The sequence below is a fragment of the Mobula birostris genome, chromosome 4, assembly GCF_030028105.1.
Source record: "Mobula birostris isolate sMobBir1 chromosome 4, sMobBir1.hap1, whole genome shotgun sequence".
In the NCBI taxonomy this organism is placed as follows: domain Eukaryota; kingdom Metazoa; phylum Chordata; class Chondrichthyes; order Myliobatiformes; family Myliobatidae; genus Mobula; species Mobula birostris.
This window is the reverse complement of record NC_092373.1, coordinates 82,774,415-82,798,275: the sequence shown is the minus strand read 5'-3', so window position 1 is coordinate 82,798,275 and position 23,861 is coordinate 82,774,415. Positions and strand designations below refer to the sequence as shown.

General features: G+C 41.4%; 1 protein-coding gene across 1 annotated transcript in view; it reads right to left on the bottom strand.

Annotated features, from left to right (window-relative positions):
- The window catches only part of LOC140197038 (uncharacterized), a 99,357-nt gene extending 79,133 nt beyond the window's left edge, over positions 1-20,224 (bottom strand). The window contains exons 1-5 of the mRNA XM_072256969.1: positions 20,148-20,224; positions 13,131-13,175; positions 12,758-12,852; positions 11,693-11,853; positions 9,092-9,116 (exon numbers count right to left, since the gene is read on the bottom strand). Coding sequence (XP_072113070.1) covers positions 9,092-9,116; positions 11,693-11,853; positions 12,758-12,824 — 253 coding nt within the window. The 5' untranslated portion in view covers positions 12,825-12,852; positions 13,131-13,175; positions 20,148-20,224. The remainder of the gene's footprint in view (positions 1-9,091; positions 9,117-11,692; positions 11,854-12,757; positions 12,853-13,130; positions 13,176-20,147) is intronic.
- Positions 20,225-23,861: the final 3,637 nt, after the last annotated feature.

Genomic DNA, 23,861 nt, shown 5'->3' with positions numbered 1-23,861 from the left:
CTGAGGTTATGGAGGACTTGGTGACACAGGACAAGCATGGTTTCCTTAAGGGAAAATCTTGCCTGATGAACCTGTTGGAATTCTTTGAGGAGATTACAAGTAAGATAGATAAAGGGAATGCAAATATGTTGTATATTTGGACTTTTAGAAGGCCTTTGACAAGGTTCCACACATGATGCTGCTTACCAAGTTCAGAGCCCATGATATTACAGGAAAGTTACTAACATGGTTAGGGCATTGGCTGATTGGTAGGAGGCAGTGAGTGGGAATAAAAGGATCCTTTTCTGGTTGGCTGCCAGTGACTAGTGGTGTCCCACAGAATAGAGGGGTATCGATTTAAACCAGGGATGCAGAGAAATTTCTTTAGCCAGAGGGTGGTGAATTTGTGGAAATTGTTACCGCAGGCAGCTGTGGAGGCCAGTTTTGGGTGTATTTAAGGCAGAGATTGATAAGTTATTGATTGGACATGGCATCAAAGGTTACGGGCAGAAGGCCGGGGAGTGGGGCTGAGGAGGTGAAAAAAAATCAGTCATGATTGAATGGCGGAACAGGCTGGATGGGCCAAATGCCTAGTTCTGCTCCCTTGTCTTTTGGTCTTATATTTGCTGGACTTGGAAACCTGAGTTATAGAGAAAGGTTGAGTAAATTAGGGCTTAATTGCCTTGAGCATAGGAGAATGAGGGGAGATTTGATAGAGTTATATAAAACTGTGAGGGGCATAGAGAAGGTAAATGTAAGCAGGGCTTTTCCACTGAGGTTGTGTATGACTGGAACTCGAGGTTACTGGTGAAAGGTGAAATGTTTAAGGGGAACACGAGGGGGAACTTCTGCACTCAGAAGGTGGTGAAAGTGGTGGCGCAAGTGGTGGCAGAACAAGGCCAAACACTAACAATGCAGAATAAAGTGTAACCGCTGCAGAGAAAGTGCAGTGCAGGAAAACAGTGAGAAGCAAGGTCATAGTGAGGCAGATTGTAGAGTCAAGAGTCCAACTTATCACACTAAGAAACTGCACAAGAGTCTGGTGCTATGTTTCTTCAATCTTCATATTTCCTGCCTAATGCAAGAGGGGAGAATAGAGGAAGTCCAAAGTGGGGGTAGGGGAGGGCTGTATTTGATTCTGCTGGCTGCTTTACTGAGGAGGCTGGTTTCTGTGATGAGGTGAACCCTCTCTGCAGTTTCTTGCGGTCATGTGTAAAGCAGTTGAGACATTCGTGATGTGCTATACTTTTGGCAAGACCCTAAAACCAAGGCTATGCTTGATTGCTCTATCTGATCAAACCAACCCCCAAAAAATACTGCCCCAAAAGGCAAAAACCTGGAAGTCAGTCATTTTGATGTAAACATGCTTGCAGAAGGATACTAATTTATTGGCCACCAGCAATGAAGAGTTGAGTACTTCCTTCTACACAAGGTAGAATAACTAATGCTACATTCAATTTATTTTCCCTGGAGTGAGGGATGACCATATAGAGTTTTATAAAGATTATGAAAGGCATTGCTGGGGTACATGTTCACAGTCTTTTCCCCAGAGTAAACCAAGGGGCAAAGGTTTAAGATGAGAGAGGGAAGATTTAAAGGGGATCCAAGGGACAAGCTCACCCTCTCCACACAGAGAGCAGTAGGTCTATGAAACAAGCCGTCAAAGACAATAGAGGCAAGTGCAGATATTAAGATATTTGGACAGATATGAAAAGTTTAGAGGAATATGGGGTAAATGCAGTCAAATAAGATAAGCATAAATAGGACAATTATTACAAGCTGCCAGCAAAAGTGGTGGATCCAGGTTTGATTTCAACATTTAAGAGAAAATTTTCATAGGTACTGAGGGGTATGGAGGGCTATAATCCATTTGTAGGTCAATGGGGCTAGGCAGATTAACAGTTTGTCAAGGACTAAATGGGCTGAAGGGACTATTTCTGTGCTATAGTACTCTATGACTTGGTTAAGTGCTACTTTCACATCAATGGCAGGAAATCTCACTTCTGGAATCCAGCTCTTTTAGACCAAGGCTGTAAAGAAAGCTGGAAGCACATGGCCCAGGAGAAAGCAAAACTGAGCACAGCTGTCGATGGTCATTTGTCAGCAAGTACTGACAAGATCACCTGTTACTCACTGTCAACTGAGAGTATGCAGCTTGGGCAGGAATCAGCTGCACTGAACTTGTCTTACTTATTTCAAACACAGCACATCTTGGCAATCTTCCACTTAAAGGAGCACAATCCTTTTAAAAGATTTACTGATTTTAGAGATGGTTGGCTGCTGAGGAGATTGCTGGCTGACCGTGGGAGCAGACTGGAAGCTGGCTGTGTTTTGCTTGATGCGTGAATGTGGTTTGGAACCTGTTGAGGGAAAGAGAGTGGGGAAGGAACGGAAATTGCTGGGAGGGGGTCATGTGGGTCCGGTAATGGCAGACAAGATAAGAGGCGGGGTTGAGGGAAAGAAAGTGGAGAAGGAGAGGGATAGAGACTTGGGACCAGAGGTAGGCAGCTGGGGAGAGGTGGATTATTGTGAAGGGAGAAATAAAGGGAATGAGGAGGTAGTGAGGGGTCGGATGAATAAAAACCAAGACAAAGGGAATAAAAGAATAAGAAATGATAGTGGAGAAAGCTCTGAAAGTGAGGAGGATGAACAAGCTCAGAGAGGAGGTGTTGTCATAATTAGGTTTAATGAGAAGGCTCAGGGACATATGAAGAAAATTAACCCATTTGTGCTAACAACAACTCTGACAAATAAGGTAGGGGAAATAGTATTTGCAAAAGTCCTTAATGATGGCAACTTATTGGTAAGATGTGCGAATGAGGAACAACTTGAGAAAGCACTCAAGCTAAAAGAGATAGGAAAATGCAAGGTGGAATACACTGGGAGGGTGGGAGCACAAAACAGTGGTTGTAAAGGAGTGATCACGGGGATACCAATGAGTATAAATATGGAGGAGATAAAGAGGAATATAAAAGGAGGGAAAGTAATGACTGTTCAAAGACTGAAAACAACAAAGGAGGGAGTGAAAAAGGAAAGTGAATCAGTATTGATTGAATTTGAAGAAGAGTGCCAAGGAAGGTGTTCCTGGGTTTCATGAGTTACCCAGTAAGGGTGTATGTGCCAAAGCCATTGAGGTGCTATAATTGTCAAAGGTTTGGACACGTGGCTAAAAACTGTAAAAGGCAGAGGAGATGTGCTAGATGTGGGGGTGATCATGAATATGGAAAGTGCGGAATAGGAGTTCAACCAAAATGCTGCAATTGTGGAGGAGCTCATAATGTTGCATATAGTGGGTGTGAGGTTGTCAGACGGGAGACTAAAATTCAAGAAATAAGAGTGAAAAGAAAGATCACTTATGCAGAAGCTGTAAGAATGTCAAGAGAACAGAATAATGCTCATAATGAACAGGGAGCAATAGGGATACGAGAGATGCAACAAAGAACAAATGACAGGATTTATGTAGACAAAAAGGCTCTAGTAACATTCATTGCAGGAGTGATTAATAGTACGGCTGAGGTAAAGTCAAAAAGTGACAAAATTCAGCTGGTGGTAAAAGCAGCAGTAAACCATTTAGGGTTAGTAGGACTGACATGGGAGGAAGTGAGGGAGAACCAAGTGTCATGTGTTGGTTAATACTAATTATGGTGATTCTTTTACAATGGAATGCAAGGAGCTTACTGGCCAATAGCCAGGAATTCAAGCACTTTATTAAAGAAATGGTTGTAAAACCAGACGTAGTGTGTATTCAGCAAACTTGGTTAAAACCAACTTTAGACTTTGTGGTATATGGGTATACAATGATAAGGAAAGATAGAAATCTAGGGGGAGGAGGGGGTTGTGCTATGTTAATCAAGCAAGGTATACCATATAGGGTACTGGAAAAAGGAGATGATCAGGAATACATAGTGGTGGAAGTGTGAGAGAGAGGGGAGGGAGTGGTTATAATTAACTACTACAATCCATGTAAAAGGTTGGATTTGGACAGCCTATTAGAGATACAAGGACAAACAGACATAAAGTAGTGTGGTGTGCGGATTTCAATGCTCATAGCACAATATGGGGGGATCAGATTACAGATCCAAATGGAAAGGTAATTGAAGATTTGATGGAAGAAAGGGATTTGGTGTGTATGAATGATGGTAGCGGCACAAGGATAGATATAACAACAGGAACTGAGTCAGTGTTAGATGTTACGTTAGTGTCTAATACCTTGGCTGGCATTAGTAACTGGGGAGTTTGGACTGCTTCAACAGTAGGCAGTGATCACTACCCAGTTTTGTGTTCAGTGGTTGAAAGAGTTGAAGTAAGACCAGGTGGCGGAACCCCAAAGTAGGTGTTTGAAAAAGCTGATTGGGGTAAGTTCCAGAAGTTGAGTGAAGAAGGGTTGACAAAGATTGATATTTCTGGAAATGTAGATGAATTAAACAGTCAGGTGACTTCAGCAATTATCATGGCAGCAGAAGGATCTATACCTAGGAGTAAAAATAGGATGAATAGAAAACTGGTACCATGGTGGACAGAGGAATGTTGTCAGGCTGTAAAAAACAGAAATAGAGCATTCAGGCTAGTTAAAAGAACCCATAATATGCAGCATTTGGTTCAATATAAGAAAGCACAGGCAGTGGTGAGAAGAACTATACGTCAAGCTAAAAGGGCAAGTTGGAGGAGTTTTTGCAACAAGGTAGGAAGAACAACACCTGTGTGAGAGATATGGGGAATGATTAAGAGGATGGGAGGAGATAGAAGGGAATGAGAATATCCAGTAATGATATCTGAGGAGGAAACTGCAGTCTCCAGTAGGGATAAGGCTGAGGTCATGGCCAAGTCATTTGTACTGATACACAGTTCAGAAAATTTGTCTGAAGAAGGGAAAGAATAATGAGCCAACACCCAGGTGTGTTAAGCAGGAGGGAAGGAACAGATGATATAATTGATGATCCATTTACATTAGCAGAAATGGTGAGAGCAATAAAGAGATCGAGACCAACCTCCCCAGGGAAAGATCTGATATGCTCTGTGATGCTAAAAAATCTAGGAGAAGGAGCGCTCTTGAAGTTGCTGCATTTTTATAACAGAGTGTGGGAGGAGGGAAGATTACCAAGTGCATGGAAAGAAGCAGTAGTAATTCCAATAAGGAAGCCTGGCAAGGATCTGTCAAAACCCACTAGCTACAGACCAATTGCATTAACATCAAGTATGTGTAAGATAATGGAAAGGATGATAACAGAAAGGTTATCATATGAGCTTGAGAAAAGGGGAATGCTGGCAAGTTATCAGAGTGGTTTTAGAAAGGGAAGGAATTCCATGGACTCAGTGATTATGTTAGAGACTGAAATAAGGAAGGCCCAGGCAAATAGAGAGTCAGTAGTGGCAGTGTTCTTTGACATTGAAAAAGCCTATGATATGATGTGAAAGGAAGGATTATTAATTAAACTGCACAAGGTGGGGGTTGGTGGGAGCGTTTTTAATTGGATTAAAGATTTTTTGTTTGGTAGAAAAATTCAAGTTCGGATTGGATCAGAATTATCAAAACAGTACATAGTGGAAAATGGCACACCTCAAGGTAGTGTGATTAGCCCGTTACTTTTCATCATTATGATCAATGATGTCTTCACAAAGGTACCAGTGGATATAGGTAGGTCACTGTTTGCGGGTGATGGGGCCTTGTGGAAAAGAGGCAGGAACATGGACCATATAATCAGGAAACTACAAGAAGCAATTGATGAAGTGGTGGAGTGGGGTTATGATTGGGGATGTAGATTTTCAGTAGACAAAACTCAAACTGTATTTTTTTTACCAGGAAAAGGGTTGAGGTAGGGAAGAAGTTAAGGATGTATGGGGTTGAATTAGAAAGGGTTGCATCATTTAAATTTCTGGGAGTTATATTTGATTCATGATTAACATGGGCAGACCATATCAGGAAAGTTGAGGAGAAATGTAAAAAAGTAATAAATGTGATGAGATGTTTGACTAGTAGGGAATGGGGAGCAAGTTGTTCAGCTTTGAAGAGAATGTATGTGGCTTTAGTAAGATCTGTATTGGATTATGGAAATATAGTATATGGATCAGCAGCTAGGTCTCTTATAAGGAAACTGGATGTGATTCAGGCTCAGGCCTTGAGAGTGTGCAGTGGGGCTTTTAAAATGTCACCAGTGTCAGCCCTACAGGTAGAAATGGGAATAATGCCTTTGGAACTAAGAAGGATGCAACTGATGGCAAACTACTGGGCTAACTTGCAGGGGCACAATGATTCTCACCCTACTAAAGGAGTGTTGCAGGAGTGCTGGGAAAATGGGAAGTTTCAGAGGGATACCTTTAGTCGGGTAGGGAATGATATCGCGAAAGAATGTGGAGTATTTGATCTGAGGATAAGTCCTCCAGTAGTTTATCCGGTTGTAGCTCCATGGAAGCTTGTATGGCCTGATATAGACTGGCATTTATTAGAGGTAAAAAGGAAAGAAAGATATAAACAGATTTAGTAAATGCATTTAACTGTCATGTGATGGAAAAGTATAGTGATTATACTCACATTTATACGGATGGTGCGAAGGAACCTGAAACAGGAGTGACAGGGTTTGGGGTGGTAATACCAGCAAAAGAAATTGGAATCAGCAGAAGAACATCTAATGAGTTAGAGGTGTTTACAGTGGAGATGCTGGCGGTGTTGGTTGCGTTGCAATGGGTGCAGAAAGCCAGACAAGCCAAAGCATTGATATGTTCAGATTCATCCTCAGTTCTAGCAAGTTTAAGGTCTTTTCACACAAACAGTCAGCAAGATGTACATTATGAAGTCCTTCAGTTAGTTACAAGAATTGCAAATCAAGGAGGTCAGGTAAAATTTCTATGGGTTACAGCACATGTAGGGGTGAAGGGGAATGAGAGGGTGGATGAGTTGGCAAAGAGGGCATTAAAGAAAGAAAATGTGGAAATGCACATTAGTATCAGTAAAGCAGAGGTTAAGTGTGTAATCTGGGAAAAAGTCAACCGAATGTGGCAAGAAAGATGGGACAGGGAGGGGAAAGGGAGGCATTTATATCAAATACAAAAGAGTGTTGCAGTTACTAGGGTAGGTAATGGAAACAGAAGAGAGGAAATTGTGTGGACTAGGTTAAGGCTGGGGCATTGTGCATTAAACAAAACATTGAAAATGATAGGGAAACACCAGACAGGATTGTGTGAGGAATGTCAGGAAGAGGAGTCAGTAGAACATGTAGTTTTGTGTTGCAGGAAGTATGGGATACAGAGAGAGATGATGAGAAATAAATTAAGGGAGTTGGGGATGCAGGAATTCACATTAAAAGGGTTGCTGGGCATGGGTGAGAAAGCACAAGTCCGGGTATTTTTAGCGTTTTTAAGGGGTACAGGGTTTTTTTTATAGAATATGATGAGTAAACAAGAATAGGATACTAGGATGGTCAAAGATGGGAGGGTGAAGTGTAGGTTTGTGTGTGTGTGTATATATATATATATATACACACACGCGTGTGATTGGGTGAAGGGATTTAGAATGTATGTCTAGTGCACATTCTGGAGCAGAGGGTGGCGGTAATGCACCATTAAGCTGGATGCCAACCGCTGTAAAACAAGATACAGACAGACAGAAAAGATTTACTGGAACAGCTTGGCTTGAAGAGCTGAGCTTCTAGCAATAGTGCACAAATAGTCTTCTCAGAGATGGAAAGTTATGAACTTTATCCAAACATTCTCTTTTTTTTGTTTCTTTTTCACTGGATAGAGTGAATTGAATTGACTGAAGCCAGGCTTCCAACAGTGATAGAGAGGACAAGATGAAGTTGCAATGGGTCATCATTCCATTTGGCTGACTAGAAAAATACAGAATTACTAGTCTGATTTCTGTAATCAGGAGATTATCCTAAGTGGCAAAGCTCAGTGGACGCATACTATCTTGGAGCTTGACTCTTTCCTGCTTCCCATAAAGAATGGAAACTGAAGGTTCTGGAAAAACTAGAGTGAGGAGTCATGGTCACAGGATAAAGGATTGGGAATAGCCAATTCATTATTTTATACTTTATTGTTGCCAAACAATTGATACTAGAATGTATAATCATCATAGCGATATTTGATTCTGCACTTCCCGCTCCCTGGATTACAAATCGATAGTAAATATTAAAAATTTAAATTATAAATCATAAATAGAAAATAGAAAAATGGAAAGTAAGGTAGTGCAAAAAAATGAATTACTAAACAAATATGAAGCTTTGAAATTCTCTAACAAGAACACAATAAATGTTCATTGACACATCCACAAAGGAAATCAATATACATATTTTTGGATACCCAGGGACTCAAGGAAATTGGGATATTAAAGGAAGGTGTAGATGAAACAGAAGAGGAGTAATGACTTCGCTGAATGACAAAACATTCTCAAAGGGTTCTATTCCAATTCTGTATAAATTTAGGTACAAAATATTGCTAGGCTGATAAAAATACTCCATAACGCAGTGTTTCATATAAGCAATGTTAATGTAAAGCATAAAGTTTTCACTATTTTCACGCATTTATTAGACAGATAACTAAGTAACTTCATAGCCATGATTTTAAAAATCCATTACTAAAATTACTCAATTCCACTTATCTCAGACAGTCTTACTGTTATATGTAATATGATAAATGGAATAAAATAATTTAATAATGGAATTAAGTGATAATAGAATTCCCCATCATAGAAATGGCCTAATACTGGAAAGTAAGACCACCCATTCTACATCTTTCTAATGAACATCACCTACAGGAACCAATGTGGCATGGAAAGAGATCAATGGCCTGTTTAAAAATCTGCATGTTACTAGAGTAGGATGAGAGTAGAAAAATTGGGATTATAACACATCCAGGAAAACACAACATGGGACAGAAGGGTGGAATTTTTTTTGATGGCAGAACACCATTCTATTCTATTTGAAATTGTTACTGATAGCACACTGGATGATATATGAAGGAATATCTCACATTGAAGCTAATTGTAATCTTTTAGCCATTTTAAAGAAAATAACCAATCACAGTTCACAATGAACATTAAATGCAAACGTTGCTTTAATATTGTTTATTAATTTTTTTTATCTATTCCTAGCTTGTGAGAAAGCAGTTTACTCACCGACATACTTGTTCCAAAATATTAACTGTCAAAAAAGTATACAGTTGATTAGATGCCTTAGTAAAATACCAGATACTGTAATCTGAGATCCTGTGTGAATGCAATTAATTAGAACACTTCTGTACTATATACCTAATGACAAGAACAAAACAATTAGGCAACTAAACTCCAACAAAAGCACATTGTGCAAAAAGCCTGTTCACATTTAAAAAAAATTAATCCCTCCACCACCATTTCATACAATTATGCTTAGTGAACATATTATTAGTTTCCATAATCACACTTCCTAAATTCCAGAATCCCACTCACCCACATTCTTGTCAAATTCATCAATCCAAGCTTTTCTCCATATCCCTCAGTCTATTTTTTTCTAGGCTTTGGACTCTTCATCATAGTGAACTCATTTCTTCATCATGCTCATGTGTTGGAAATGCTATTTAAACCATCATGAACATTTTTATGCACATTCTCTAATCATATTCCTTTGGGTTGAGTCTATGCCTAAGAACAATTTATACTATTGTCAAGTAACTGAAATGAAAAATATTATCTTTGATGCTTGCTCGCTTTTCAAGTTCAGAACCAAATGGTGGTCTGTCAGCGTCATAGAATCATAAGAGCTTAGAAACAGGCCCTTCGAACCAACTCATCCCAACAATTCAAACCATGCCAACTGTGTTAGCTGGTTCTATTTGTCCATTTTTGGCCCACAGCCTCATAAATCTCTTCTATCCATGTACTTATCTAGGTTTGTTTTAAATGCTGCTCATATGCCTGTCTCAACCACTACCTCTGGTTCCTTATTTCAAATCTGTATCAGTTCTTGTGTGAAGAAGATGCCCCTGATCTTAAATCTACATCGACATGTTTGCACCCACTCCCTGGGAAAAAACCTGTATGGACTATGTGCTTTCAACCTGTCTATACCCTCATGACCTTATATTCCTCTATCAGGTCACCCCTCAGTCTCCTGCGTTCCAGAAATAAATCCTAGTCTATGCAAACTCTCCTTGTAATTCAGTCCCCCAAGTCCAGACAACACCCTAGTAAATCTTTTCAGTACTCTTTTCCAGTTTTGTAACATCTTTCCTGTAGTAATGTGACCAAAACCGGGCACAATTCTTCAAGTGTGGCCTCACCAATGTCTTAAATAAGTGCAACCTAACTTCCTAACTCCTATATTCAATATCCTGACTGATGAAGGCCAATGAACCCAACACTTTCTTCACCACCCTGTATATCTGTGACAGTGTTTGCAATGAATTATGCGCATGTATTCCTAGGTCCCTCTGTTCTATTACATTCCCTGGGACCCTAGCATTCATTGTAGAAGTCCTACTCTGATCGATCTCCCAAAATGCAATACCTCACATTTATCTGGATTGAAAGCCTTAGCCAGGGCTCAGCCTATGTACCAGCTGATCAAGATCCCTGTAATTTTTCATAACACTATTTACAAAAACACTTCAAATTCAAAATAACTTTATTGTCAGAGAACATATATCTCACCATATATGACCCTGAGATTCATTTTTCTTGCGGGCATCCACAGTAAGTGCAAAGAAACACAATGGATTCAGTGAAAGATTGCATACAAGACAGACAAATGCCAATGTGCAAAAGACAACAAACTGTGAAAATACACAAAGAAAAAAATATTAATAACAGGCAATAAATATCAAGAGCGTGAGATGAAGGATCGTTGAAAGTGTGTCCATATGTTGTGGGAAAAGTTTAGTGACGGGGTGAGTGAAGGTGTCCCCTCTGGTTCAAGAGTCTGATGGTTGAGGGGTAATAATTGTTCCTGAACCTGATGGCGTGGGTCCTGAGGCTCCTCTACAACAGCAAGAAGAGAGCATGGACTGGGTGGTGGGGTTCCTTGATGATGGTGCTGCTTTCTTGTGGCAGTGCTCCATGTAGATGCACTGAATAGCAGGGAGGGCTTTACCTGTATTGGACTGGGCCATATCCACTACTTTTTGCAGGTTTTTTCATTCAAGGTCATTGGTGTTTCCATGATGCAACCAGTCAATATATTCACCACCACATATCTGTAGAAGTTGGTCTCATAATTATACCATGTGTTACATGTTAAAGATTCACTAGATGGAGGCTCCATAATACGTGCTCAGTCTCCAAGGTGCTAACTTACTTTAATTCAGAAATATGGAAGAGTTGGGTTCCTACCCTATACAATGTGGTGAAAAACTATTCCAAGGGTAAATACTGCAACTGAAGCCCACTTTCCAAACAATTCCCAACAGAGGCTACTCTAAAGGAGGAACTTCAATAAGTTGTGAAGGTGAGCCAACTGCAGAACATCTATTGTTGCTTGAAATGAAGTAACTCATTCCAAAGAAGAGGTGTGGGTTGGGCAGAAGGGATACACCAGAGGTACAAGGTTAAATATTCCTCCAGTGAAAGGCATTACTGTGCACACAATAACAACACCAATTGTTTTCTCATGCATTAGTGTTACAACCGTTCTGTGGAGATTCAAAAGGTTCAAAGTATGTAAATCTTTCCCTCAGTGCCAATAAAACTATGACAGATTTATTAAGGCAACCGGGGTTCTGCGCCAATTGACTGCAGGATACTTACAGCATCATCTGTTGTTGGGAAAATCTCTTTTGCCTCTTCAAAATCACAATATTCTTCAGAACACTCTCTTTCTAAATTTCCAGTCTTGAATTCTTCAAAGAAAGAATTGTCCCGTTTCCTAATTCTCAAGACTTCAGAGGCTTTTTTTTCTGATAAAAATACTGAAAAGGAAAATAAAGAATCATCTTAATTATTGCTCTCTGCAGGACAGTTTACCAATCTGACATGAATTATGGCATTAGTACCAAGGCAGTGTATCCTCCATACTAGTATAGCACTTGATCTAAACAAGGACAGTGCATCATCTGTGTACAAAATATTGGTGAAGCTAAACTGGGAGTATTACACATACAGGACTGGGCACTGTGTTATGCGAAGGACATTATTAAGCTGAAAAAAATGCAGAGAAAATTTACAAGACTGTTGCCAGGACTTGAAAGACTGAGTTATAGGGACAAGTTGGGCAGGTTAGGACTTAATTCCTGGGAGTGTAGGGACTGAGGGGAGACAATATAGAGGTTTATTAAAATCATGAGATGAATGCACTCAATCTTTCTCCCCAGGGAAAGGAAATCTAAATCTGGTATTTCCAGACAAGAAACCAATCTACGCAAAGGTTACTGAGATAATTGTGTAAACTACTTAGAGCAAAATAGAATTATGGGCAGCAGAGTTCTGGGTGAATGGCAAAAGATGTGCTAGGATAGGACAAGAATAGTTAAGTTTAGAATTAACTAAGTTAGGTATGAGGGTTTCAGCAGGAAACATGATGGAACAAAGTTGATGCAGATTCTACAAAGCTAGAAGGTAGCGATTTAGGTGATAAAGCAGATGAGTAGCAGGAAACTCACTTCTGAGTCAGAATGTGCACCAGGGTAATATGAACTTTGTACCCTGGACAGTGTACAGTTTTACCAGAATGATGAATCACCTACAAAGAAAGGCTGCCTCTGTTTCACCGAAATGTAGAATTGACGGAAGGGAAAGTCGTCGATGGACATCTATCTCAGGGTTAAGCACTTTCTGAGCATTACCGCAGCATAATCATTTAAATTTCATACTGACCTGAGTAGCTGGGCACCACGATATGAGCAACCGCAAGAAATATTAAGCAACAGCAAGCCTTCACCATTGTGCAGTCACGTTAATCAAGCTCCCACCTACAACAGGAAAGCAAAATTCTCACATGCACTGAGGTAGCAGTTAACCAGATAACCCTAAAGGTTTCAATTATTTTCTTCAGTCTTACAGCAACCAAATGCTTCTTCTCTGTGTATTTTCTTTTTAAATTCATTCCTGCTTATGGATTGCCCATCTCTAATTACTTTTCAACCCAGTGGCCTTCTAGACCTCTTCAAGGCAAACCTTGATTGTACTTCCAATTTTTACAGAAATATCATCTTTAAGCATGCCTACCTCAGCATCTTGACAAACTTACCAGAGGATTCTTCACTTCAAACTTCTGGGTTTTGCCCTCACCTTGCTACAAAGGCAAATAACATGAAGTTCAAATCAGCAGTCAAATTCACAAAACAAATCATAAGAAGATCAAATAAATTGCCAATTATTCTTGCACAAAGACAGTCACATGCTGGTTTTCCATTCCTGATGTTTGTGCCCCATTTGAATATTAGAAGATTACTGAGAATTCAGGATAAGTACAATTAGTTCTTATCAGAGGCCGAGGCTTCAGACTGTAGTGTTTTAGCACCAGAAGCAACATGCATATTCCTGGTCCTGAGAGATACCAGGATTCTCTCTTATGGAATCCAGGTACGTTCCTAGAGTGAAATCGCAGCATACCAAGGCCTTCACTAGAGTACAGACTTTGGGAGTGATATGATATTTCAGGGGCAAAACACTGTGTGTTGGTACTTATTTTGTTCCTGTGGGAACAGAGTTGTCATAAAAGACACGATTATGGTAGGTTGCAATGGAGGAACTGATCACTCATTCAACATTGGGTGGTGTGGACTCATTGGAAGCAAAGTTCGTGCTGTTACTTCAGGTTCCTGCCAGTCTGTCCTGCCTGCAGCATCTTTTAATGTGCATTCATGAATGCACATCAGTGGATGGAATCTCAAAAGTGAGCACCTGAGTTGGCCTATTCTGGCCTGACTTATGCGTTCTTGTTCCTGGTGAGTAGCCTTGAGAAAATTCCTCACTGAGAATATGCACATGTATCTCATCTGGTGCCCGTGAGAAATCTAGTAATGGTCTACTAGTCTTACTCTATGCATTAAGAGGCAATAGAACTCTCAGCAGTTAAAAGAAAGAGGACAAGGGTTGAGGTGTGGCAAGGGAGAGCAGACACGTAGGTGTCATAGTGCTGCAAGTGTCATGCAGAGCTTATGGGATGACCTGACTGGCAGACCACCGTTTGTGCAGCTTCAGAGCTGTGTGCCAGACATGGTTATAAGCAGCACTGGAGCCCCACAAGGGACTGTATTGGCTCCCTTTCTGTTTGCCCTTTCTCAGACTGTAGATACAACACTAAGTCATGTCATCTGCAGAAATTCTCTGATGACTCAGCAATAGTTGGGTGTACAAAGCGAGAACGGGAGGATGAGTACAGGGCCCTGGTGGAGGACTTTGTCAAATGAGCAAGCTGAGTCATCTGCAACTCAACATTAGAAAGACAAAAGAGATGGTGATGGACTTTAGGAAGACTAAGCCTGCAGTGCTTCCTGTTACTATTGATGGTGAGGGCGTGGATGTGTTGAGGACCTGCAAGTACCTGGAGGTGCACCTGGATGACAGACTTGAGTGGAGCACCAACACAGAGGCTGTGTACAAGAAGGGCCAGAGTCGTCTCTATTTCCTGAGGAGACTGAGGTCCTTTGGACTATGCAGGCATCTCCTTCACATGTTTTACCTGTCTGTTGTCACCAGTACAATCTACTATGCGGTGGTGTGCTGGGGCAATGGCATCAACATGGGTGATGCCAACAGGCTCAATAAACTGATTAGAAAGGCTGGCTCTGTTATAGGAGTCAAACTGGACACACTGGAGGCAGTGGTAGAACAAAGACCCTACGGAAAATCCTGGCAATTCTGGACAATGTTTCTCACCCTCTGCATGCCATCTTGACCAAACAGAGGATCACTTTTAGTAATAGATTAAGCCAACTGTGCTGTTCCAAAGAGCGCTACGTGAGGTAATTCTTACCCTTGGCCATTAGGCTCTATAATAGGTCAACCTATAACTGTGGAAGTGATGACACCCTCCTGTTAGACTGTTTGAGGTAACTTACTTTTTTATTCTTTCTACTTCTCTTCGAATATTTATATCTGTGCATTTGTAATGCTACTGTGACACTGTCGTTTCCTGTGGGATCAATAAAGTATCTACCTATCTTAGCAACACACACAAAATGCTGGAGGAACTCAGCAGGTCAGGCAGCATCTAAGGAAAAGAGTACAGTCAACATTTCAGGCCAAGACCCTGACACAGTTCTACAACGTTGGGTTGTAGACTTCCCAGGTGGACTATGAGTTACCATTCTAGTTTGCTTTTTTTGCCTTAGCCTAGCAAACTAAATAAACGACACTTCATATTTTCTCTCTCTCTCCCCTTCTTATTCATCCTTGGCCCTCCCATTCTAGTCTCTTTCCATTCCCATAAACACTTTCCAGCAGCCTCCACCCTCAAATCCCCACTCATTTTTGTCCTTCTTCCTATACTGGCTCCATTCACACACTGCACAAGTACCTCACCTACCAGATCCTCTCACCCACCAGGTTCCATTGGCCTACATCTCCCTTAAATCACTCTCCTTACTTCATATTTTGGCATTTTGGCACTTTCAGCCCTGATTTTTCCAATTATAACCCTCCAATCTCTGGCTCCACCTTTACCCCCACTACCAGGTTCCATATTCCCTTTTTATTTTCCTTTGTCTGCTTCCATGTACCATCCCCCTGCCTCGGCCTTCCAACTCATCCCTCCTGGCTCCATCATTTCTCACCCCTCCCTGGTCCATCTTTCACTCTCCTCTTAATATCCATTGTTTTTCTTCTCCACTCTTACTCCTGATAGAGTGTCTCAACCAAAAACATCAACAATTCCCTTCCTCCACAGAAGCAGATCAACTCACTGAGTTCCTCTAATAGTTTTATTTTGCTCTAGATTACTGCAGTCTCTTGAATGTTATATTGTTAATAATTCACCTGTTTGCACTTCCTTCGTTTCCTTCAATATTCCCGAGTATGAAAACCCAATTCTCAATTGGCTTGCTTCAAGTTTAGAAGCTTGCTCACTGTGAACTTTTAACTGACTTGCTTACCATGTTCAATACCATTCATTTTTCACTCAATAATTGTCTCTGAATGCATTGTGCTTTGTCTGAACATGATTGTGCATCATTTCTACATTTACGAATTAAGCTAGGCTCAGTGACCACTTTACTTAGGTATCTCTTGTACCTGATATAGCGGTCACTAAATGTAAGTTCATGGTCTGTTGCGGTAACCCATTCACTTCAAGGTTGGACGTGTCGCACGTTCAGAGATGCTCTTCTGCACATCACTGTTGTAATGCTGTTTTTTGCACTTTTCTCTGTAAACCTCAGAGACTATTGTTTGTAAAAATCCCAGGTGAGATACTCATAACACTTCCGTCTGGCACCAACAATCTTTCCATGGTCAAAGTTACTTCAAACTCAATTCTTCCCACTCCCCAGGGCTAAAATGGCTAGCACGAGAGGGCATAGTTTAAAGGCGTTTGGAAGTAGGTACAGAGGAGATGTCAGGGGTAAGTTTTTTTACGCAGAGGGTGGTGAGTGCGTGGAATGGGCTGCTGGCGGCAGTGTTGGAGGTGGAACCGATAGGGTCTTTCACTCCTGGATAGGTACATGGAGCTTAGAAAAATAGAGGGCTATGGGTAAAGCCTAGGCAGTTCTAAAGTAGGGACATGTTTGGCATAGCTTTGTGGGCTGAAGGGCCTGTAATGTGCTGTAGGTTTTCTATGTTCCTGAAGTTTAGTCTGAACAACTGAACTTCTTGACCACGTCTGCATGCTTTTATGCATTGAGTTGCTGTCACATGATTGGCAGATTAGATATTTCCAATAACAAGCAGGTGTACAGGTGTAATTAATAAAATGCATATTCCTTTAAAAGCTTCTCATAGTTAATACACCTTGTAATCTCCAACCCACATTTTTATACCACCTTTTTCACCTTAAATCTATCTTCCCTTTGGTTTGATTCACTTGAATATGTCTTGTTTTCTAGATCCTTGTCCATTTGGAAAACCTTCCATTTGATTGTAACCTTTTGCTCCTTTTGACTGCTATCAATTTAGTAAATTGTATTGTACGCTCTAATTGTGGTCTATTTTGGACGCAGGGCCACCCACCGATACCTCTTCATCTTAGCTTTCTCTGTTCTATTTAGTTTCTGATGCAATTCATTCTGTTTTCTATCTGATTTACCTTCTTGTGCCGAACTGCCTTAACATTGATATTGATTTTGGCTTTGGATTTTTTCCAAAACTGAAAGCAGTACAGCACCAGGGCAGAACTTCTCTTGACGTCAGTGAGATTTCAGAAAAGGGATCAATGCTCCTGATCGGCTGCATTATAGCCCCATATTAGATGAGATATCACATCATCAGCTTGCTTACCTGTGAGGTACAATGTCCATTATAATTGGCAGATTGTTAGAGAGCAACAGAGCATAGGGTCCCACGTAAGTGAATTGAAATATGATATACTGATAGCATCGTATCTGGTTTCTGAAGCTGATGTCCTACACTTTACTCTTAAAATTCGTTGTGCTTCGATAATAGCACTTCTTTCAACATTAATTGGTTTTATTGAGCAACACAGAATCACAAAATATCCCATACTACTCTGCATGTACTGTACATTGTCATAAGAGAAGAATATTTTGGTACTTTAGGTTGGAAACAAAACCTTTGCAATCATCTGAAAAAAATAATTGCTATCCTTACTCCAAATACGCTCCAGATAATTTCTCAACTTCTTGTGAACTTGATGATATAACTCTCCTCTTGGCAGGTTATCACAACACATTTTTTAAAAAAGTCAAACTGACATATTACAGCTAAGACTGGAGAATGTCAATGCACCAGCATCCAGCCCAGGGATTATCAGACGCCCCACACACAGACCAGGGTACATTACAGACCCAACATACAGACCAGGGACCAGCAGTGACCCAACATACCGACCAGGGTACATTACAGACCCAACATACAGACCAGGGAACATTACAGACCCAACATACAGACCAGGGAACATTACAGACCCAACATACGGACCAGGGAACAGCAGTGACCCAACACACAGACCAGGGTACATTACAGACCCAACATACAGACCAGGGAACATTACAGACCCTACACATGGACGAGGAACAGCAGTGACCCAACATACGGACCAGGTAACATTACAGACCCAACATACAGACTAGGGACCAGCAGTGACCCAACACACAGACCAAGGTACATTACAGACCCAACATACAGACCATGGAACATTACAGACCCTAGACCAGGACCAGGGAACATTACAGACCCACCGTACGGACCAGGGAACATTACAGACCCAATATACAGACCAGGGAACATTACAGACCCTACACAAGGACCAGGGACAATTACAGACCCAACATACGGACCAGGGAACATTACAGACCCTACACAAGGACCAGGGACAATTACAGACCCAAAATACAGACCAGGGAAAATTACAGACCCAACATACAGACCAGGGAACATTACAGACACAGCATACAGAACAGGGAATATTACAGACCCAACATACAGACCAGGGACCAGCAGTGACCCAACATACGGACCAGGGAACATTACAGACCCAACATACAGACCAGGGAACATTACAGACCCAACATACAAACCAGGGACCAGCAGTGACCCAACACAAGGACCAGGGAATATCAATGATCACATGGATCAAGGCACATTAATGCATCAGCTCAGGCCCAGAGAACATCAGTGACCCGATACATGTCCTAGGGATGGTTAGCCGGTCAGAAATAATTACTAATCCAGCACTTGAGCAACTGATCTGTGTTGATCAATCACAATAGCAGCAATCGTCAATGACCAACCCTCACAGGCCAGGTATGGTTAATGCCCCAGTACACAGGGCAGGTATAATCAATGGCCCAGCCCACCATCCATCTTAAAGTAACACATTGCACAGATGTAAAATAAAAATGGTCCACTCTGCAGGCCAGGGTCTACCTCCGTCTCACTGTAGAGGCCAGGAAACAGCACTGTGACATGGGACCAGCACTGAACAATCGTCAGGCCAGGTACCTTTGCTGAACCTTCACAGACACTGAGATGCATTATTTACCCACCAAAGAATCTGGGAACAGGCACTGAAGAACAGCAGGACTTGGGTATCTGTTGGCTTGTGTACTAGGTCTCTAGTGAACTGAACTTTTGGGGCTGGGATCACTGCAATGGTTAGGGATCTTCACAGACCCGTCACAGAGGACAGATCATCAGGGGCCCACTGTACAAGTGACCCAGAACACAGGCCAATGAACACTACTGACCCAACCCCTGGGTCAGGGAACAAACAGTGATCCAGCACAAGGGCCACAGATTGCTACTGCGTTACAACACACACCATGGACATCAGTGACTAGCACACTGTCAGGGAATATCAGTCAACTAGAACACGTGTTAAGGACCATCACTGTCTAAATACACATATCAGAGATTATTTGTGACTCTTGGTAAAGCCGAGGAACATCTGTGACCAAGCCTACAGCACAGGATACATCATCAATCCATCATAAAGTAAACCACTGCACAAGCAAGGAGAGTCAGTGATCCATGGTATAAGCTAGGAAGAGACCAATTGACTGCAGTGACCTGAGAACAATATTAATCCATCACACAGGCCAGGCATCTGTGCTGGCCCTAAAGAAAAATCTAGGAACCAATGCTAAACTCACGGCAGATTCCGGGAACCAACACCGACCCACTACAGAACTCCAGAACCGACAGCAACTCATGGCAAATCGTGGGAACCAATGTCGACTCTCTACGGAACTCTGGAACCAACACCGACTCACGACAAATTGCAGGAGCCAATGTCGACCCTCTACAGAACTCCGGAACCAACATCGACTCATGGCAAATCCCAGGAACCAACAAAGACTCACAGAAGAACTCAGGAATTCACATGGATCAATTGCCAATCCGGGTAAAACAATGTGCACTGCAGAGGCTTGGGATCAGCACTGACCCATCGTAAGGGTCACAGTTCATCGCTGACCATCTGTAGAATCCAGGGATAAGCACTGTTGGGGTCAGCACTGACTCCCCTCCAGAGGCCAGAGGTCAATGCAGACCCACTGAAGAGGCCAGGTATCAGCACTGATAAAATAAAGATATTTATTTTTCAAAATAGAAATTGACACAAAGGCTGGACTACAATATGGCGCAGTACCTTCAAATACAATTTGTCCACAAAAATCCAGATGGAATACTTTTCATCACACAGCCATTGGGTGCTTCTTGCACTTAAAACACCAAGCACAATCAAACACCAGAAAGCCTCAGTTAATGAGTAACTTCAAATATTTACTCAAAACCATCTGAATCCATGGGTAAATAAACGATGGCTGACAAATCCCCACACTGGTCAGAGCACAAATGAGCAAAAGTGAGAGAGAAATGCTGTCAGAATTTGAAAGATACATTAACGAAAGTATTTTCTCATAGTGAGTACTTCAACAGACACTATAGGTAACCATGAACTTGCTGTTGCCTGCTCAGTCTCTTCTCTTTTTATTAAGATACAGCACAGGATCGGCCCTTCTGGCCCTTTGAGCCATGCTGCCCAGCAATCCCCCAATTTTAATCCTTGCCTAATCATATTACAATTTACAATGACCAATTAACCTACCAACTGGTAAGTCTTTGGACCATTGAGGAAACCAGAGCACCCAGAGAAAACCAATGCAGTCACAGGGCGAACATACAAACTCCTTACAGGGAGCAGCGGGAATTGAACCTGTGTCACCTGTACTGTAAAGCTTTGTGATAACTGCTAAGCTACTGTGCCTCCTTAAGAATTTCCACATCCACCCTCAACATCTTGCCCCTTTTCCTGTGCTGAGTACAGAATGGAATTATCCTCAAGTCTGCATCTTGCTGAATCCATTTTGTTACTCAGACTTGCTTGCTGGGCCCATTTTGTCACTTAAAGAAAATTGCCTGGACGCAGGGATCAGACAAGATGAGTCTCTGCAGCCAGGAGGTCTCCCCCTAGGTGGAATTGATTCTGAGAGACAGACAAGCATCATGGAATCCCCCAGAATGTCCAGAGGGTCTTTCATAGCTTAATAGTTGTCAAATACGTCTGAGTTGTTTTTAAAATGAAAGGCATTGATCATGTGGATAGCCAGAAGCTTTTTCCCATGATGAAATGGCTAACAAGAGGGGCCACAGTATAAAGGTACTTGGAATTAGGTACAAGGTACATGTCAGAAGTAATTTTTTCCACACAGAGTGGTGAGTGCATGGAATGCACTGCCAGCAGCAGTGGTAGAGGCAGATACAACAGGGTCTGTTAGGAGACTCTTAGACAGCAACATGGAGCTTAGAAAAATAGAGGGCTATTCTGGGCAGTCTCTGGAGTAGGTTACACGGTCGGCACAACATTGTGGGCCAAAGGGCCTGTAATATGCTGTAGGTTTTTATGCTCTATGTTTCTATGTTTCGGAATGTCTCTATTTAAGCAGGTTTAAGCAATTTTAAAAATGCAAAAAAAAGTTAAAAACTGAAATAATGTCATTTACCTATACTTCTTTCTATAGTGCTGGAAACCATATTCAGGCAAATAGAGTTGCCATTTGGTCAGCAGTCAGCCCTAGTGTAAAGCTGACCTCCAGCAGGCATCAGACACACATCTCATCTCAGACTAACACTTTTCTTGAAGGCATGCAGAGGTCTGGAATGATCTGATCCGAGAACCGTGCTCAGTCCACTCAATTTGGTATAACATTCAAAAAAAGTAGAAACTAAGCTTGTAAATATCAAGTCAGAATTCAAAATGAGGAAAGGCATGTTGGATATGGTAATCTACTCAGTAGTAATCAGAGGTCTGGGCTATTGACTGGGAACAAGTAGTTCAGGTTTACCCTCTAATAAAAGATATTAAAGCAAGGCACACAAAATGATGGAGAAGCCCAGCAGGCCAGGCAGCATCTATGGAAAAAAGTACAGTCGGCGTTTCTGGTTGAAACACTTCAGCAAGACTGATATTAAAACAAGGAAACTTATATTCAACTACTTCAACAAATCCAGAATAAAAATAATAACAGTAATTAAACTGCAGGATTATAACAAAAGCTCATTTGGCTTGTTGTTCTTCATAGAAGAGTATCTACACTTTCTGGCCTTTTCCTTAACTGACCATTGACCATATGTTGATATCTATTTTTCCTTGAAATTGCCTATGTATTTGATTCAAATGAGTGATGGACAGTACTAGTCTAACCCACAATGCTCACATCCTTAGCCGCATGTCAGTAAAATTTTAGGCTTCATGAAACAGAGTGGACACTGAAAAGGAATCAGTGTGAATATAGATCTGGGATTGCTGAGTAATGGCCAAGTATTCCAATTGAACTTTTTGAGTTGCTTTCTTTGTATACTGTACATATAAAAAGCATCCAATTGAGGAAATGAGTTATTGTCTCCATTTGTTGGGAAATTCTACTGTGGTACAGACTGGTCTGAGTTTGCCTGATTACTTCAAAAGCACAACTATCAAATAAATATTGAGTGTTCAGAGATAATGTCATTAGCACGGGGAGCGGATCCTGAAAGACGAATTAAAAAGGACTCAGAATCAGAATTATTATCACTGACATTTGATGTAAAAATTGTTTTGTAATAGCAGTACCATACAAAGACATAAATGGTAAATCATACAAATAGTGAAAAATAAGGAATACTAGACAACCGGGTGACCCGTTGGGGCATCCTTTGAGAGAAGGGTAGTGCAGTCTGATGCCACCAGAATGAACATTAAATTTTCCTGAATGCTATTGGTATCGCTTTGCTTTGGAAACTGAAGTAGAAAACCTCAGTTTATTAAAGAAGAACGATGCGTAGCAAAGGAAATATAGCTGCTCATTTAACGAAGGACACTTCTGACGGAATAATTTCTGGTTTACCTGCCACCTTTTTGCTTCTCGTTGTCATTCTGGAAACGTGCAGCCCTTTCATCCCCTGTCTCTTCATCTTTTCTGCTGTTTGTTGTTTGTCTCTGACCCTGGAGATGTGCATGCCTCTCCTCCTCTGTCTCTTCTTCTGCCATCTTTTTTTGTCCTGACTCTTTGATCCTGGAGTCACGCAACCCTGGCCTCATCTGATTCTTGTTCTCTCCCTCTCCTTGCTGCTTCCCGATGACGTTTGGTGTCATCTCTTGACCATAATGTCCGTCTTCCCTTTCCACGCGGCATAATTAGGCTGACCTTTTTTTAACCCTAATACTGGATAGAAGATACAAAGCAGTAACAGCAAAGGAAGCTGGGATTATTCATGATGATGTCGTTGGCGCTGTCCTAAATGTACGTGATATAGTCACTGGTGTCCTTTGACTGCAGCAAAGGATTTTATGGGTGTCTCGAAGTACGTCATTACAATAAGATTTAATTATTTCTTATTGATGGGTGGCAGTTTGATCTGTCCCAATCTTGCACATGCTGATGGTGATTGGCAGAATGTGACCCCTCGAAATACAGCTGCCCTGCCCTTTTGCTCCGGTAGGTGTCGCTGCTGAGGCTTGCCGTGCGCATGCATCATGTTGGGCTGTCGCGCCTCGATTTCCATGATGGCGGATCGGCTCTCGGGTTAAACAGCAGCCTGTTGATTTTTGCGAATGAGCAATTTTATACGAATATATAACCCTGAACTTTGCCTGCATTCTGTAAGTTAGCACATTTTAATTCGATTTAGCCAGAGAAGAGTGCCGCTGTAATGCACCGTTTGTGCTAATTGGAGGTCACAAACAGACAGACAAGGCATGAGCGTTTTAGTAGTATATAGATTGAACTAGTGTTCATGGCTTAAGCCTCCATTAACATCATTAAAATAGTTTATTTAGTTATCACATTGTTATTTGTGGGAACTTGCTGTGTTTCAATCTGTC